Source organism: Empidonax traillii, unplaced genomic scaffold (assembly GCF_003031625.1).
Source record: "Empidonax traillii isolate 1590-97213 ecotype Southwest subspecies unplaced genomic scaffold, ASM303162v1 scaffold618:size574337, whole genome shotgun sequence".
Classification (NCBI taxonomy): domain Eukaryota; kingdom Metazoa; phylum Chordata; class Aves; order Passeriformes; family Tyrannidae; genus Empidonax; species Empidonax traillii.
In genome coordinates, this window is record NW_020955811.1 from 384,110 (window position 1) to 399,878 (window position 15,769).

Genomic DNA, 15,769 nt, shown 5'->3' on the forward strand with positions numbered 1-15,769 from the left:
TCATCATATTGTGCTTAAATTTTTTGTGTTTTATGTTATGGTTTTTACTCCTTAATGGTGGTTTGAGCAGTAAACTATCCAGAAATACTCCACAGGTTATATATAATACATTAAAAAAATCCAAGATTTTAAAAATTAAAATGTCAGCTCAGTGAGTGACCACTAAAAGCCAAATTTGAGTCTACAGGGTAATTAATAGGCACTCAGTTATTGCAGCACCACTTCACAAACTTGTACTGCAACAGCACACAGGGCTTGCGAAACACAGAAGGCACATACACAGCCCTGCTAAGGCTGTCATCTCTGTGCAACTTCACTCTCAGGTGTGAGGCCTGTGAAATCCAGGGCAATAAACGGCACGAAAAGGCCAGAGACAACAATGCAGGGAAACATCTCTAACTCGGTATCTGCCTTCTGCAGCTGAACTCTGAGGCCCTTGAGATATTCACACTATGTACGGGAGCTGCCAGAGGAGCGCACGAGTGTTTTAAACCCAGATGTGCACAGAAACACAGAATAATACAACGTGAAGGGGTTTGAAGGGACCTTAAAACTCATCTGGTCCCAACCCCTGCCATGGACAGGGACACCTCACACCAGACCCGGCTGCTCAGAGCTTCATCCAACATGCCCTTGAACACTTCCAGGGATGGGACATCCACAGCTTCCCTGGGCAGCCTGTTCCAGTGTCTCACCACTGTCACAGGAAAGAATTTCTTCCCAATATCCAGACTCAATTTGCCCTCTTTCACTTTGCACCAATTATTCCTTGTCCTGTCACTACAGTCCCTGACCAAGAGTCCCTTCGGCTCCCCTCCAGGTACTGGAAGGCTGCTACGATGTCTCCATGCAGCATTTCAGTCCCAACAGCAGCTCCAGCTGCTCATTCCCTTGTATTCCCGACTCGCTCCTGAGCGGGAGCCTCGGGACGGGCCGCCGGGACTCCGCGGTGCTCCCGGGCTGCCCCGGCCCTCCGGCGGCTTTCCGAAGGACCCACAGCCCCAGTGCCCCCCGGCGGCGATGTGTTTTGGGGCGATGCGTTTTGGAGCTGGGAGAGCGGCGGCCGCCGCCGCGGGAACTACTTGTCGTGCGGAAGGAGCGTCACCACCGACCCGCCGGAACTACTCCCTCCCCATCCCCCCCCCGCGCGGATCCCTGCGCGCTCCCCCGCCCGTCCGGCCCGGCCCCGCTCACCTGCGGCCGCCGCCTCCATCGCGGCGGGGGCACCGCGGCACGGCGGGCCGGGAGCCGAGCGCGGCCCGCTGGGGAAAGAGAGTGGTGGATAAAAGGAAAACAACAAAAAAAAAAACCTCCCCGGGCGCCGCGTTATGGCGAATCTGCCGCGGCAGACACGGCGGTGGCGGCGCGGGCGGGGCGGGGCGGAGCATGCGCAGTGGCGGCCGCGCCGCGCTCTGAGGCACCGCCCGCGGGCTGAGGGAGCGGCAGGAGCGCTATGAGGGATAATCGGGATAACCGGGATAACTGGGACACCTCGCCATGGGCTGAGGGACAGGGGGTGATCGGGATAACCGGGACACCTCGCCATGGGCTGAGGGACAGGGAGTGATCGGGATAAACAGGACACTTCGCCGTGAGGGACAGGGGATGATCGGGATAACCGGGACACCTCGCCATGGGCTGAGGGACGCGGGGATAACCGGGATAACCGGGACACCTCGCCATGGGCTGAGGGACGCGGGGATAATCGGGATACTCGTCTGTGAGCTGAGGGACACGGGGGTAGCCAAGATAACCGGAATACCCCACCATGGAGTGAAGGACACGGAGATAGCCAGGACATTCCTCAGTGGACTGAGGGACACCGGGATAACCGGGATACCTTTCCGTGATCTCCCTGTGCCCCTCTGAGGGTCTCCCCCTTCTGCCGCAGGACCCCTGGGCTGCACAGATCAGGCTGACACAGCCCCGCCATGCCACAGGTGCTTTAATTTGCCACTTGTGGTTAAAAAAAACCAAAAAACAAAAACTAGTGTTTTCATGAATTTGGTGCTTCAGCATATTTACTACAAAATAATCATGGAATGGTTTGGGTTGGAAGGGACCTTAAAGGTCGTTTAGTTCCAACCCTCCTGCCATGTGCAGAGACACATTCCATTGTTCCAGATTGTTCCATCTAAACCTACTTTCAGTTTGAAGCCATTCCCACTTGTCCTGCTTCTCCAGGCCCTTGTAAATAGTCTGTCTTTCTTTTATGATCCCTTTGGGTACTGGAAGGCTACAATTAGGGTCACCCTAAAAGCCTTCTCCAGGATGAACAATCCCAGTTCTCTCAGCCATTCCTTGTAGGAGAGGTGCTCCATCCCTCTAACCAACTTGTTGGCCTCCTCTGGACTTGTTCCAACAGGTCCATGTCCTTCCTGTGCTGGGGACCCCAGAGCTGGAAGCAGGACTGCAGGCAGGGTCTCCCCAGAGTAAAGGGGCAGAATCTCCTTCCTCAGGCTGCTGCCCACACTGCTTTCTGGGCTGCAGAAGTAATGGGACAAGCTTGGAGAAAAGTACAATTTACACCATATTAATAAGTCCATAAACAAACACTGATGACTTGTAGCTCAGGGGAATGCTGAGCCTTGTGCCTAAGCCCATGACTGTTTATTATTATATGTAAGTTTATTTTTCAGAAGTTTCACGTTTGCGTTGGAGAGCAGTAGGCCAACATGTACCAACAGTCTGCTGAATCACATAACTCTTTGATTCAGCTCTCATGTTAGGAATTTGTGTATTAAATTGTTTCTTCAGCTTCTTCTTAATAGGAACTGGAAAGTCACTTCCATGGCACAGCACTTGTGCTACTGGATTATGTATAAACACCCACTTCTGCATTATGTTTTTCTGATTTATTTTCCTGTTTAACAATTACTGATTATCAGTTTTATCACTTTCACTCTTAAATCATCAGAACTATTGCATGTATTCAATATTAATGAACTTAACATTAAATTCCATGCCTGCTACAATAGTTAATTTCAGTACAAATGACTGTCTAGGAATCTCATTATCCTTCCTAGAGCATTCCCAGTATTATATTTTTTTTCTGTCATACTGCAGATGTACTCAATTACATAAAAAGAGTAAAAATTGTGAAAACAACAATTCATTTCAGTATTAATTACAGTAATAAACCTAAATAATTTCCTGTTGTAAGAGAAACAGTGCATGTGTATTAACTGAGAAACAGCTTATAAAAATATTTTTAAATGCCACCCTTTATATCTCATTGTGACAAGAAAAATACAGCCATGGGCAAAATGCCACAAAAGTTATATATGCTCTAGTCCAACAAAACAGATTTTAATCCAGAAAACACCTGTAAGATCATTTGTATTGCTAACATTGACTCCTTATCCCCAAAACAGATTCACCACAGCCCTGGGACTGATCTCTGCCATCACTTTGGTGTTTTCTGATCCTTCCTGCTGTGTTTCACTGCAACATTACAGTGCAAGCTTTTTGATCTTTCTGGTGTGGAAGCAGCCTCTTTCTCACTGTTTTGTTTTGTTTTTTTTCTTTTTCCTAGCTTTCTCTGCTGGATGCTGAACTAATCCCAATGTTTAGCCTAACAGACAGCCTCACAGTTTTACCATATTCTTTGTCCTCGGAAACATCTTTTGGCCTGAACAGAAAAATCCATCTTATGTATGGACTCATTGAAGCAAATGCCCTTAGATCAGGCATAAAAGAAGACAGAGAACAAAATGCAGCCCTGGAGCTAAAGGGAAGGTGGGTGCCTGTTATTTAACTCACCGGGATCTATGGGAAGCTGCAGTCAAGGATGTAGCAGGAGTGGGAGTGCAGAGATTTTCAACAGAAACATTAAGATTATTATGAATGGAAGCATGACTTTTGGGAGCAGTAGGAGCTGAAGAAGGTCATCAGTGCCATGGCATATCCTCCAGACACCCAGATCAGGAATGCAGAGGGAAGAGCCCCAAGAGAAGGCACGAGAGGGTAAATCATCATGGGGTGGGCTGAGATGAACGTGCTGAAGACGAAAATTACTCTCAGCTCCTAAAGAGCACAAAAGACACATCCAAACACAACCTTGCCAATCAAGAAACAACCAGGAGCTGTGATCACAGGGACCCATGTCCCTTGTCCTCCGTGTCACCACAGGTAATTCTGGCAGGACTACCTGAACAAACACCCTTGGTGCTCATGGGCGTGAAAAGGCAAGTGCAAGGAAGTGAAATCATTTGTGTGTAAAACACAGTCACCTGTCCTAGCTGGTGTCTTGCTCCTTTACAGCTCCAACCAACCTTGCACTGCGTTTTGTACATCAATTGCTACAGTTGCCAGGAGGGCTTGGCCAGGGCCAGGCCAAGCCTTGGCCCCCAGCAGAGACTGACTGGGCAGCTGCACTCTACCAGTGTGCACCCCATCACTGCGGCTCTTGCTCACCATGACTTAGATGAGACAAGTCTTACTGGGACACGTTCCTTAGCATTTATGTCAGAGACCCTAACAGAAAGCAGAACAGAAAGGCCCAACCTTTCCAGAGACTGTGATCACTCCTCTGTGAAATTTCTTTGCCTCCTCTGACCCAAAAGACAGAGCAACTTTAGAGAGATTCATCAGTGGGTGTTCTGACCTCATGAGAAGCAACATTTAGGAATGCTGCCTTGACTTGCCCTCTTCACCTCCTGGACTCCCAGTGCCCCTTTCTGCCCCTCTTCCCATGCACAGTCACTACTGCACGTATCTTCTGGAGAATGTTTTCTATTAGGAGCAATAAAGATGAAGGCACACGTATGCTCAGGCACACATTGCCCATGAAAGGAATGGACTGTGCTCTTTTTTGGACATGAGTAATATTCATCCTTACCTTGGCATTGAAAGAACATTCTCTGGTCCTTGAGTCACTGAGCCTCACTACAGGAAGTAGCGTGGATTTTCCTGCCAACAAAAGCACTTGTCCCAAATCTTTCACACAGAACCACTGGTTGATCATCGATATGGCGTGTGGTTTGTTACTTTTTACATACAGATATTGCACACAGATCTGCTTTGCACAATCACAAGCCTGTTTAAAAAAAGGCTTAGTCTTTACCAAAGGGAACAAATCAGAATTGCAGTCGCTGAGCTTTGGTGTCAAAATGTCTTGGGACGTCTGTCTGTTGGAGTTCAGAAGAGGAGAAAAGCTGTTACTGCTGGGGTGCCTGGCCAGGTCACAGAACTACATAAAGCAACGTTTTTGCAGCTCTGAATCACCAGTTTCACAGCTTAAACAAAAATACCCTCAAGTTCTTCCAGAAATTCCCCCACGTGTCCTCAGAACCCACATAACTCATCACCAGCAGAGTTCAGCTACACCACACACAACATGGATCCAGGCCATGGGATAACCAGCATGGATTGTGAGGGCCCTCCCAGAGCAGACACCAGTGATTCTTGGGGCTATCCTGTGCGGGACCAGGAGCTGGAATTCAGTGATCCCTGTGGGTTCCTTCCAACTCAGGATATTCTATGATCCTATGAACAGCTCGCAACTCAAGGGAGAACCTGATCCAGGTCTGTTCATCTCATTCTGTCACAGTTTCTTTATTGACTACACTCGAGGCCCACTCTACCCATGCTTTCCCTGTCCCTCCTGCATAGCTCCTTGTCTGACCTGTTTTGCTGCCTTTCACTTCCCAGCCCCAGTTTTTGCTCTCAGGAATATCTTTCCTGTTTTTCTTAAGTGCTCTTTCCAGGTGCTTTCTGCACTTTCTCACCCCAGCGTCTGTCCAGCCAGTTGCTGATAAGCTCCTGCACACACAAGTGTTCATCAAATACAGCCACCACTTCCCTCTCTCCAGCCCTCTGAGTAGCTCCTTGTTGTAGACTCCGTGTCTGGCCAGTATCAGTTGACTTCTCCAGAACCAACTCTTGGATAATAATAGTGGTAGTAAAAAAGTCCACCAGAGAATGCAAAGTTCACATATAGAGCAAGTTCTGTGCTGCACAGGGCTTCAGCCTCTTTGTGGAGCCAGAATCCAGGAAGGGAGTGTGGATGCCCTTATTGAAGGCATAGGAGGTGCTGACTACACCTTTTCCCAGTTACGTGGTTTGGCTTTATTCACAAACTGAAAAATCACTTCACTGGGAAAGGGTATTCCCAAATGTGAAACCAGAGTGCAGCTTGCTTGGCTGTTCCAGAAGAGCAGTCCCACAGAATTAAGGTAGCAAAATCAATCAGAAGTTAGAATTAGTACTGCCTCGTACAGTTTCCATTTCCATTTGGTTTTGCAGAAGCTATTTCTGGGAATCTTTAACATCACACAGTCATATACTGCGTTTGAGCAGGATCTCTGACTCATTCAGCATTGCTGACGTACCTGACCTAGATATGAATGAGGGCTACACAGCACAGGCTGTAAAACAAGACTGCCTCATTTGTTACAGAAGCTAGAAAATACTGAGAAGTAAACATGAGGTTTTATGGAGGGAAATAAGGAACAGATTTTTCTCACAGAGTTCATTTATGATATAGAAACAACAACATCTATCCGTGTCTTCCTCCTTTTCTGCTTGCTCACCATGGCATTTGCAATGTGCTTTGAAAAACATCATGCATTTCTACAGCTGAAAATTTTAGCATCTGTGCTTAAATGTGATCATTTGCTTTTAAAACCCTTATCCTAAGATGTCTTACCTTGAATGGATCCAGTTAGGGAAACTTTTTACCCTAAACTTCAGTGTTTCACTTTCCCTTTTTTTCCCCACAAGCATTTTGAGAAAATAAAGCCGTTTCTGTTGAAGCAGCAAATCAATATAAATGCCCCATAAGCACCCAGAACAAAATGAACTGAGCCACAGGGAGGATGCAAAGCTGTGTAGAGGGGAGACACAATAATTGCCTAAATAAAGCAGTTGTCCTCTGACAGAAAATAGTAAATTATGTGAGCATGGCCTAAGGATCTGCAACAAAAAATATCAGCAAGAGGATAAAAGCAGACTTATGCCTCTTGATTTAGACCCTTAATGAGCTTCTAGTGCTTGAATTTCCAACTTGACTGATTTTTATTAGAATACCGATATTTTAAGACAAAAATCCTTTAGCATTTCATGAAGTAGAGTGCCCAAAGCATTCTAGCAGAAGAGCAGAACTCACAGATATTACAAACTAAATATTTTAAGAAACATTGTAAAAAAATCCCCAACTTCACCGTTGTGTACACTTGCTGTAGAATTAAAGAAACCAACCCAAAAGACCTGTCTGGGTTCTTTATTAATTACAAACTACACATGCACTCTACTGCATGTAAGTTTCCTGCACTTGCTTGTGAACAGTTTTTTTGGGAAATACAAAATTCTCACTGAACTCGAGTGTTGTTCTCTGGTTTCATAATTTTTAGAAGAGCTGTTTGACCAAAATGGAGTTATAGACACCCATGGAAAGTACATTCCTCATACAAGTAGAATCACTTTACAAACTCGTGAGGATTTCATGACCAAGGGCATTGAGGTGTGGGCAGGTGGGATCTAACTCACATAATTCAGAAAGTCTTACAAACAGCACTAATTTTATACAGCTTTCCCCCTTTTGATTAGCACATCAGGAACTATGATTCTTTTCTATAGGGATAAGAAGTACTTTATTGGGTGCTACCTAAAAATTAAAAAAATTGATAAAGTAAGTTGGTGTGATTTCATGTCATTAAAAAATTTAGCATAACTGATCTTTAATAGAATTATTGTTCCAAACTGTTTTTTTAATCCTAATTAGAGCATTTACGTCATGAAACCTCTTTTGCATGTTCCCACTCTGAGTCTTTATTACTGCTGAGATTTAAAAATAAAAACTTGCAGAGTTTTCTTAAATTTTGTTTATTCACTAGAGCAAAAGTTCCCTTGTCCTCAAAAACGAATGCTTGGAACAAAAAATATTAAAAAAAATTTAATTCCAAGTAATACCATACCATAAATGTTAGTATTTCGAATTCCCCACGTGTCACTGCAATATTTCTAGGCCTCCCTTGGGGTCATTTTGAGGACATAATACTCATTACAGACATTACAGAATTTTAGCCAGAGCTTTTAGTCTGGCCATGCAAGGTATGGACACTTCATTCCAGGCTTAACTTAAGCAGTGCAGGGTGACAGTTCCTTTGTGACAAAACCATTCAGTGTTTTGCCCACTCTTTTTCCCTGAGCTGTTCAGTTCTCCTGCCCACTAACTGCTCTCTAACTGCACCTGTTAAACTCTGCAAAGCCACGTACTGTATATTCAATTAACAAAACAATCTAGACACAAAACTTGTTTAAAAACAAATGTTTGTAACCTGGATTAGTTCTCTCAACCAGCTGCACTGAAACAACTCACCAGACAGGAGAGTGTGAATGGAGTTTTATCAACATTTGTTATCTGTAACACCTCACAGAATCCTAGAATTGTTTAGGTTGGAAAAGACCCTTAAGATCATCAAGTCCAGCCATTAACTGAGCACTGCCAAGTCACCACTGAGCCATGTCCCCAGGTGCCACATCTACACATCTTTTCAGTACCCCCAGGTTGGTGATTGCACCACCTCCCTGGGAACTGTCAAGCCTGTTCCAATATTTGACAACCCTTTCTGTGAACTTCCAATAATAACCAATCTAAACCTTCCCTCACACAACCTGAGGCCACTTCCTCTTGTCCTGTCACTTGTTGCCTGGGAGAAGAGACCAACCTCCACCTGGCTACAACCTCCTTTCAGGCAGTCGTAGAGAGTGAGAAGGTCCCTCCTCAGCCTCCTTTTCTCCAGGCTAAACAGCCTCAGCTCCCTCACGTGCTCCTCAACAGACTTGTGCTCCAGACCCTTCCCCAGCTCCATTGCCCTTCCCTGGACACACTCCAGCACCTCGATGTCTTTCTTGTAGTGAGAGACCTGGAACTGGACATGGGATTTGAGGTGTGGCCTCACCAGTGCCCCCCTTGAGTACAGGAGGATGGTCACTGCCCTGGTCCTGATGGCCACAGTATTACTGGTACAGGCCAGAATCCTTCGGCCTTCTTGCCTACCTGGGCACGGACTGGCTTGTGATCAGTTACTGTTGACCAGCAACCCCAGGCCCTTTGCTGCTGTGCCACTCTCCAGCAACTCTGCCCCCGGCTCGTAGTGCTGTAGGGGGTTCTTGTGGCTCAAATGGAGGATCTGGCACCTGGTCTTGTTGAACCTCATACAACTGCTCTCTGTCTATCAATCCATCCTGTCCTAATCCCTCTGCAGAGCCTTCCTGCTCTCCAGCAGATCCACCCTCCCTCCCTGTTTGGTGTCATCTGCAAACTTACTGAGGGTGGACTTGATTCCCTTATCCAGATCACCAATAAAAATACTAAACAGGACTGGGCCCAACACTGAGCCGTGGGAAACCCCCCTTGTGACCCTCTGCCAACGGGATGTGGCACCATTCACCACCATTCACCACCACTCTCGGGTCTTGGCCATCCATCCAGATCTTAACCCAGCCAAGAGTGCACCTGTCCAAGCCATGGGCTGCCAGATTTTCCAGAAGAATCCTGTGGGAAAAACGTGTCAAAGGCTTTGCTGAAGTCCAGGTAGACAATATCCACAGCCTCTTCCTGATCACTAAGGTGTCACATGGTCATAGAAGGAGATCAGGGTGCTCAAGCAGGACCTGCCTTTCCTCAACCCATGCTGGCTGGGCCTGATCCCCTGGTTGTTCAGTGGTGACACTGAAGATGATTCGCCCCATGACTTTCCCTGGCACCATGGCCAGGCTGGCAGGCCTGTAATTCCCTGGGATCCTCCTTCCAGCCATTCCTGCAGATGGATGTTGCATTTGCCGACCTCCAATGAGTTGGAGCCTCCCCCCTAGCCAGGAATGCTGATAAATGATGGAGAGTGGCTCGGCGAGCTCTTCCTCCCTTCCCTCACTACCCTTGGGTGGATCCCATCCGGCCCCATGGACGTGCTTCATTATTTTTAAAATAAAAGGACCATTGTTTAGTGAGAGCAAAGACTAAACTTTGTTAAGTAATTAAGTAGTTCTTCCTGGGTTTTGTAAACTGTTTTTCCACTAAGGGAAAACTTGAGCCATATTTACATCTGTGGAGGTAATCAACAGCGTCCATTTAAGATAGATTCTGGGGGAGGACACAGAGGAGAGTATTATCAAAAGCTACACAGATTTAAGGGATTTTTTTTTTAAGTTAGTACATATTTTTAAGCACAGTTTTATTTTCACATTGATTTCAAAGGGAAAACAACTTGAGCTGATGCTCTGCACTTCTGGAAGTTCTACTTGAAAATGCAAAGGAGATGAATGCTCAGAAATTGTAAGAGGCTGTTTTGCAGCTAGCTTTATGCTTAAGAAAGAAACGTTGTCATTGCTTTACTGTAAATGCTACATTGTTTTTTTCACAGTATCTGTCTTCAGTAACTGTATCTGCTTGTTATTTTTATCTGCCATGTTTGATGTGGAGTTCTGTGTTTAGGTCTGCGTAATTGCTGTTTTCTTGTTACAGAACATTAACTTTATGCTTCCAGTAACAACTTTATAATGAAAATGCTAATAAAAATGGGGCAGTGCAAACTACACAGTTACAAATCTCTCCAGAGCTTAGTGTGAGGCTTATCATAATTCTCGACATCTCAGGATTGTATAGTCTACTGATACTGATTACACTGCACAGTTAATTTAAAAATTATCTCCTGCAGGCCTGAGAGAAAGGCAACAACTATAAATAACTTCAGAAAAATATATACATAGTGAGAATGCTTCTAATAAACAGATTCTGGTTTTCTCAGTGTAGCAGTATAATCATGGCAGGACTCAGAAATACCCTGTATTAATCACATTTCTGCTTGCAGGTTTATACTGTTTAATCCTATTACAACTGTACAGCATGTTTTTCCTTTGGTAGGTGATGTCAGACTAGCTGGAGACAGCAGCACAGCTGGAACACTGTGCAGATTTAAAGGGTGGTTTTTCTTGTTCTTTTAGATTTTGGATTGGGGTTGTTTTCTTACAAAGGGTCCTACAATACAAGCAATTATATTAAAGAAATGAAAGTTAAGAAATGTTATTACGTGCTGTTTCTTCAGTCTAATACAAAATGAACACAAAATGAGCAGCTGGACTGAGATAGAAATGCATGTGAGAAAGCAAACTTTGCCTGAAGCTTTTAAAAATGTAGCACTGTCAAAATAGAAGATTATTTATATTTATGATGATGCATAAAAAGTGCAGCAAAATATCCAAACAGCACCCTGATTTCATTGTCTTCACCTTTACTGTGATTCAGGGCAAGAGGAAATACATATTCAAAAATAGGAAAGGTAAATTCATAGTACAAATAGCATATTCTCCACACTACTAAGTGGTACTGAAAAAGGCACAAAGAGAGGTGTAGAAGATAGACATCTTTGTTATCGTATTCCTGCTGGGAAAGTTGCCACAGCTCTCATGGAACAGTGAGCTATTTATAGGATAGTGGAGCACAGAGAAAAAACAGCACCAATCATGCTGGCTTTGATTTATTAACCCTACAGTAGGAATTTGACAACCATGATATGCCCAAATTATACAAACCTGACAGTTCCTACATGATTTACTTGATTTTAATTTGATTAGACATTGCATCATATGTTTGCCTTCATCAGATTGCTGTACTATTCTTAATCTTCATCAATTTTCTGCAAGATTAGCATGTTGTTAAATACTTCATACCTTAAATTCCCTCCCAGGAAAAGTGAGAACTACCACCAGTACCTATCTATATAATTATATATATATATGCATAGCAACTGGGTCTAGAGGAAGGTGCCTGTTGCAGGGGAGTTGGACTAGATGATTATTAAGGTCTCTTCCAATCCAAACCATTCTATGATTCTGTGATTCTGTTTTCGATATATGTATTTGTTGTTGTTGAGTTCTACATACTTTATTTAGTGATGGTTCTTTTTCCCCCCTCCCCAATAAGTTTAAATAGAACATGTCATGCCTTCATCTCTCCATCAAGCTCAGTGGATAAGGCAACTGTAAGTTTATTCAGTAATCGTTGCTTCATTACTAACAGTTTTAAAATTACAAGAAACATCAAATATATGCAAATATATGCAACTGAATGTTTTTAAATTAAAAACTGCTGCTTTTTAAAAAACAAAATCACCACAGAACTCAGGCTGTCTGCAAGTGTAGCATTCACTTTGCCTACCCTTTTAATTCTATTTTTTACATAAGAAGGTAATTAAGTAAAGACTTTCCCATTCTTGGAGACTGGTGATGGCACCTTTCAGTGTCCTCAGCTCACTGGCAACTCCCAGCCCACTTCCACAAGCACCTGAAGTCAGATGCAGTAGTGACTGAGGCATGGGAATCCTTTCCTCTCCTGACTCCATAACAATAATAATAATGATACATAAGGGAATATATGGAAAACAATCTGCAGCTAAATTCTTCAGAGCCCATCTGCCTGAAGCTTCCAGAGGGCTTCAGAAGCATCCAGACTTCCCCACTGACTGCAGAAGGAGACTGATGGTACCACTGTAGCCATATAAAAACACTCTAAAGGAGGACATGCTTACTTATGAAAGCAGGTAAAAAGAAAAAGGGTAAATGATCTAACCTGTGTAATGTCAATACCATTGATTTGCTAATTGGTCTTTGCACACTACACTGCAACTTCCACAACTGTCAAAGCCCAATACTTCCCTCTTTGACGTACTAAATAGTGATGAAGAAAGAAAATCCATTAAAAAGGAAAAGCTGTAAATAAATCCTTTTTCAGAGTGATATGGCTTGACTGGCATAAAGTCCAATCACCACCTATTCATTCTTTTCTCCTTACAAAGAGGAAAACACATGCACTGCACAGTGTTTGTGGGTATTTTAACCAAAACATCCCATCTCTCTTACAGAGGAATTTTGAAGGTAGTATAGAGATAACGCCACAAAATGTTTTAAGGAAAATTTGCAGTTTTACAATTTTCTGAAAATGACAAATATTGTACATCTTTTGAATACTCCAGCTACTGGAAGGTGATGATAGCAACACCGAACTGGAGTCTACATGCAGTGTGCATAAGAGAAGGTGACTTCACTTGTCTACACTCCATCTCCTAGAGCTGACAGAGGCTCCAGTTAAACTCCTTAAATAGTATAACCTGTTTGAATTTCCTTTTTTATTACTCCTCCAGTTTAAGCTTGTATCTTCAGGTTTCATTATGTAATATCTGAAACCCAAGCAATTCTGTGCTCTGTCTGGGATTGTACTTTTGGCCAGGCTACAAGGGTTTTCTCATCCAAGAATGATTTAGTATTCCTTTTCCCTTCCTCCCAGATAGAAACATGTTCAGTGTGTTTAATTTGTAACTCCAGTGCTCTAATGAGATAATTGCTCCAACTGGAGGGTAAAGGAAAGTAAGTTTTGTAGCTTGCACACCTGAACATATTCTCTATTTTTGGAGCGTTCTTCAGGTCATTTGCTGTGTTCTTTTAACGATGAGTGAAAAAATAAGCATCAAAGGTTGAGCTGGATAGACTTCTTTCTGCCTCACTTCTTTTTCTCTGAAAGAACAGCACAGTTGCATAATATGTGAAGTGCAGTCCCTAAAAACCATCTGCTCAGTCTCCTTTCATTAGTACATCATGGCAAGGGTTTGGGTTTGGTTATTTTTGTAACACAGACACCACTACTTAAACACCCAAGAAAAGTATACGAGTTCAGTTTTCATGTTCATACATGAAAACTGCTAATACATTACTCGTCCCTGTCATAGTTCAGCTGTCAATTTTGCAAAGCTTGTTTATTACTAAACCCAGGTACTTATTGGGGACACTCCATGTTGCTTTAAGACTGTTTACATTTTCTCATATTTATTATCTCCTGATATATTCTGAACCATAACTTAAGCCCAATTATAAACTCATTCATATTAATGAAAGCCAGAAGAAAACACATCAGAAATCAGTGAAGTCACTCAGATGTTATGGAACATAATGGAGTCAGAATCTGGCTTTCACTCACAACAGATAGATTATATTCTCCCACATCAGATGCTCTGGTCTGCCATACAACCAACCATCAAATCTAATTAATAGATGTGAGCTATCACTGAGATTAAACCTTTGGGACTTGTTAGTTTAGTGTGACCTCACCCATTTTTCTAGCAGAAATGATGCAGCTCAAACAAAAATTCAGGGAAGTTCAGTTCTCTAGGATTTCCCTATATCCTATCTGGACATACTGAAGGACATCCATCGAAGGGCCAGGCGAACCTTCATGTGCCTTGCAGTTCCCAGGCCTGCAGGCCATGTCTGGAGGAGCTGGAGCTGTCAGTGAAGGTCCAAGCCTGGCCAAGAACCCTGCACGCACCCCCTGTCACACAGCAATACACATGTCCATCCTTCCCTGACTCCTGAGAGGCAAGGGAAGCTTTGCATCCCTATTGCTGGGGAAGCCCAGACAGTGATCTTGTGTCCATCAGGGGAAACCCAAGTCTGCTATCTATAGCTTTGGGGAGGGTTTGAAATATCACTGTATCTCCCTTCCCCACAAAAATGCTGCCTACCTAAAACCTACCAGCCTGACAGTGCAGGTTTGTAGCCCTTCCTGTCTGAACTTGTCTGCCTCTCCCAACCACATCTTATCCCCTCTGACACACACTTCCTTCCTTCCTTTCTTCCCCCAGCAATCAGTTTGGAAATGTGGAAAATCAACTTTTCTTTCTGCCATCTGCAAGCCCACACAGGTGCCTGGATGAACTGTCTCAGTCACCTCTCACAAAATACACCTAATACCCTCGAGATTCTCTCCTTCCTCTACTCCTGGAGGAAAGCAAAGCCACCAGCAGTCCAGGAGAACTGTAACATGGCTGTGGAGCCTGCAGAAAGCGCTGTCCTCACCACAGTGTGTTAGAGAGCAGCAGCAACAGCTGCGTGTTGTCACCAGTCCTTCCCATCAAGGTATGATGATGACCACATCCATGGATACACCTGACTGGGATATACTGGTGGCCAGACAGAGGGGCTGAATGGCACAGTTAGTGGAAGAAGGGCAAAACTAGAGAAGAGCAAAGCAGGAACTGCATAAGTTCTTGCCATTAAATAACTTCTTTGATTTGATTCATCCCTGAGATTCCTTTTGGATCATGCTGAATTGATTCCCTACAAAACAGTAATCCCTGAGTTTTAAGATTCATTTTGCTCCAGGAACACCTTCTATTAGCCCACCAAGTGGGTTCCTCCTGCTCAGGAGTCCTCTAACACCACTCAAGCAATGCTACCTTTGCTCCATTAGTCACCAGAATACAGCCCCTCCATCACCCCCAGGCATGAAACACCCACCTCAGCTCCCTGCCCTAAGAACAGCTCCCATGAGCTACAGCACAGCTCCCTGGGATCAGACACTTCCAAACAGGAAAGGAAGGAACACACAACTGTGTGTTTAATTAAACTTTGTTTAATAGCAGAAGCCAGATTTCATTAACACTTCTCTGAAAGTGACTGTATGAAGTTTGTGTCTCCAGCTGACAGAGCAAGACCAGTAAATCCCTCGGCATAGGATGAATCCAAAAGTGACTGTTCCTGGAGGACCAGAGTGGCTGTGACAGTGGAAATCCTGGGTGTACATTGTGCCTCCATTCCAGGCAGGGGGCAGCTTACTGTAACTATGGCAGACAGTTAACAGGATGGATAAGACTTTCACAAAGATCATATTTCATGAAATCACCAACAGCTATAACGTTCCTGTTGACTGTCAACACTGCCTGGAATCCAGGTTAAAGACAGATCTGCTGGTGTGAAACATCTCCACATTAAAAAA

General features: G+C 44.1%; 1 protein-coding gene across 3 annotated transcripts in view; it reads right to left on the reverse strand.

Moving 5' to 3' along the window:
• ZFAT (zinc finger and AT-hook domain containing) overlaps positions 1-15,769 on the reverse strand; it is a 121,639-nt gene that overhangs the window by 77,120 nt on the left and 28,750 nt on the right. For 2 of the 3 annotated variants that reach the window (XM_027898700.1, XM_027898703.1), the window contains exon 1: positions 1,195-1,373. The exons of the other annotated variant lie outside the window; for it this stretch is intronic. In XM_027898700.1, coding sequence (XP_027754501.1) covers positions 1,195-1,213 — 19 coding nt within the window. In that variant the 5' untranslated portion in view covers positions 1,214-1,373. Of the gene's footprint in view, positions 1-1,194; positions 1,374-15,769 lie in introns of those variants that run through there. 3 annotated transcript variants of the gene reach the window in all.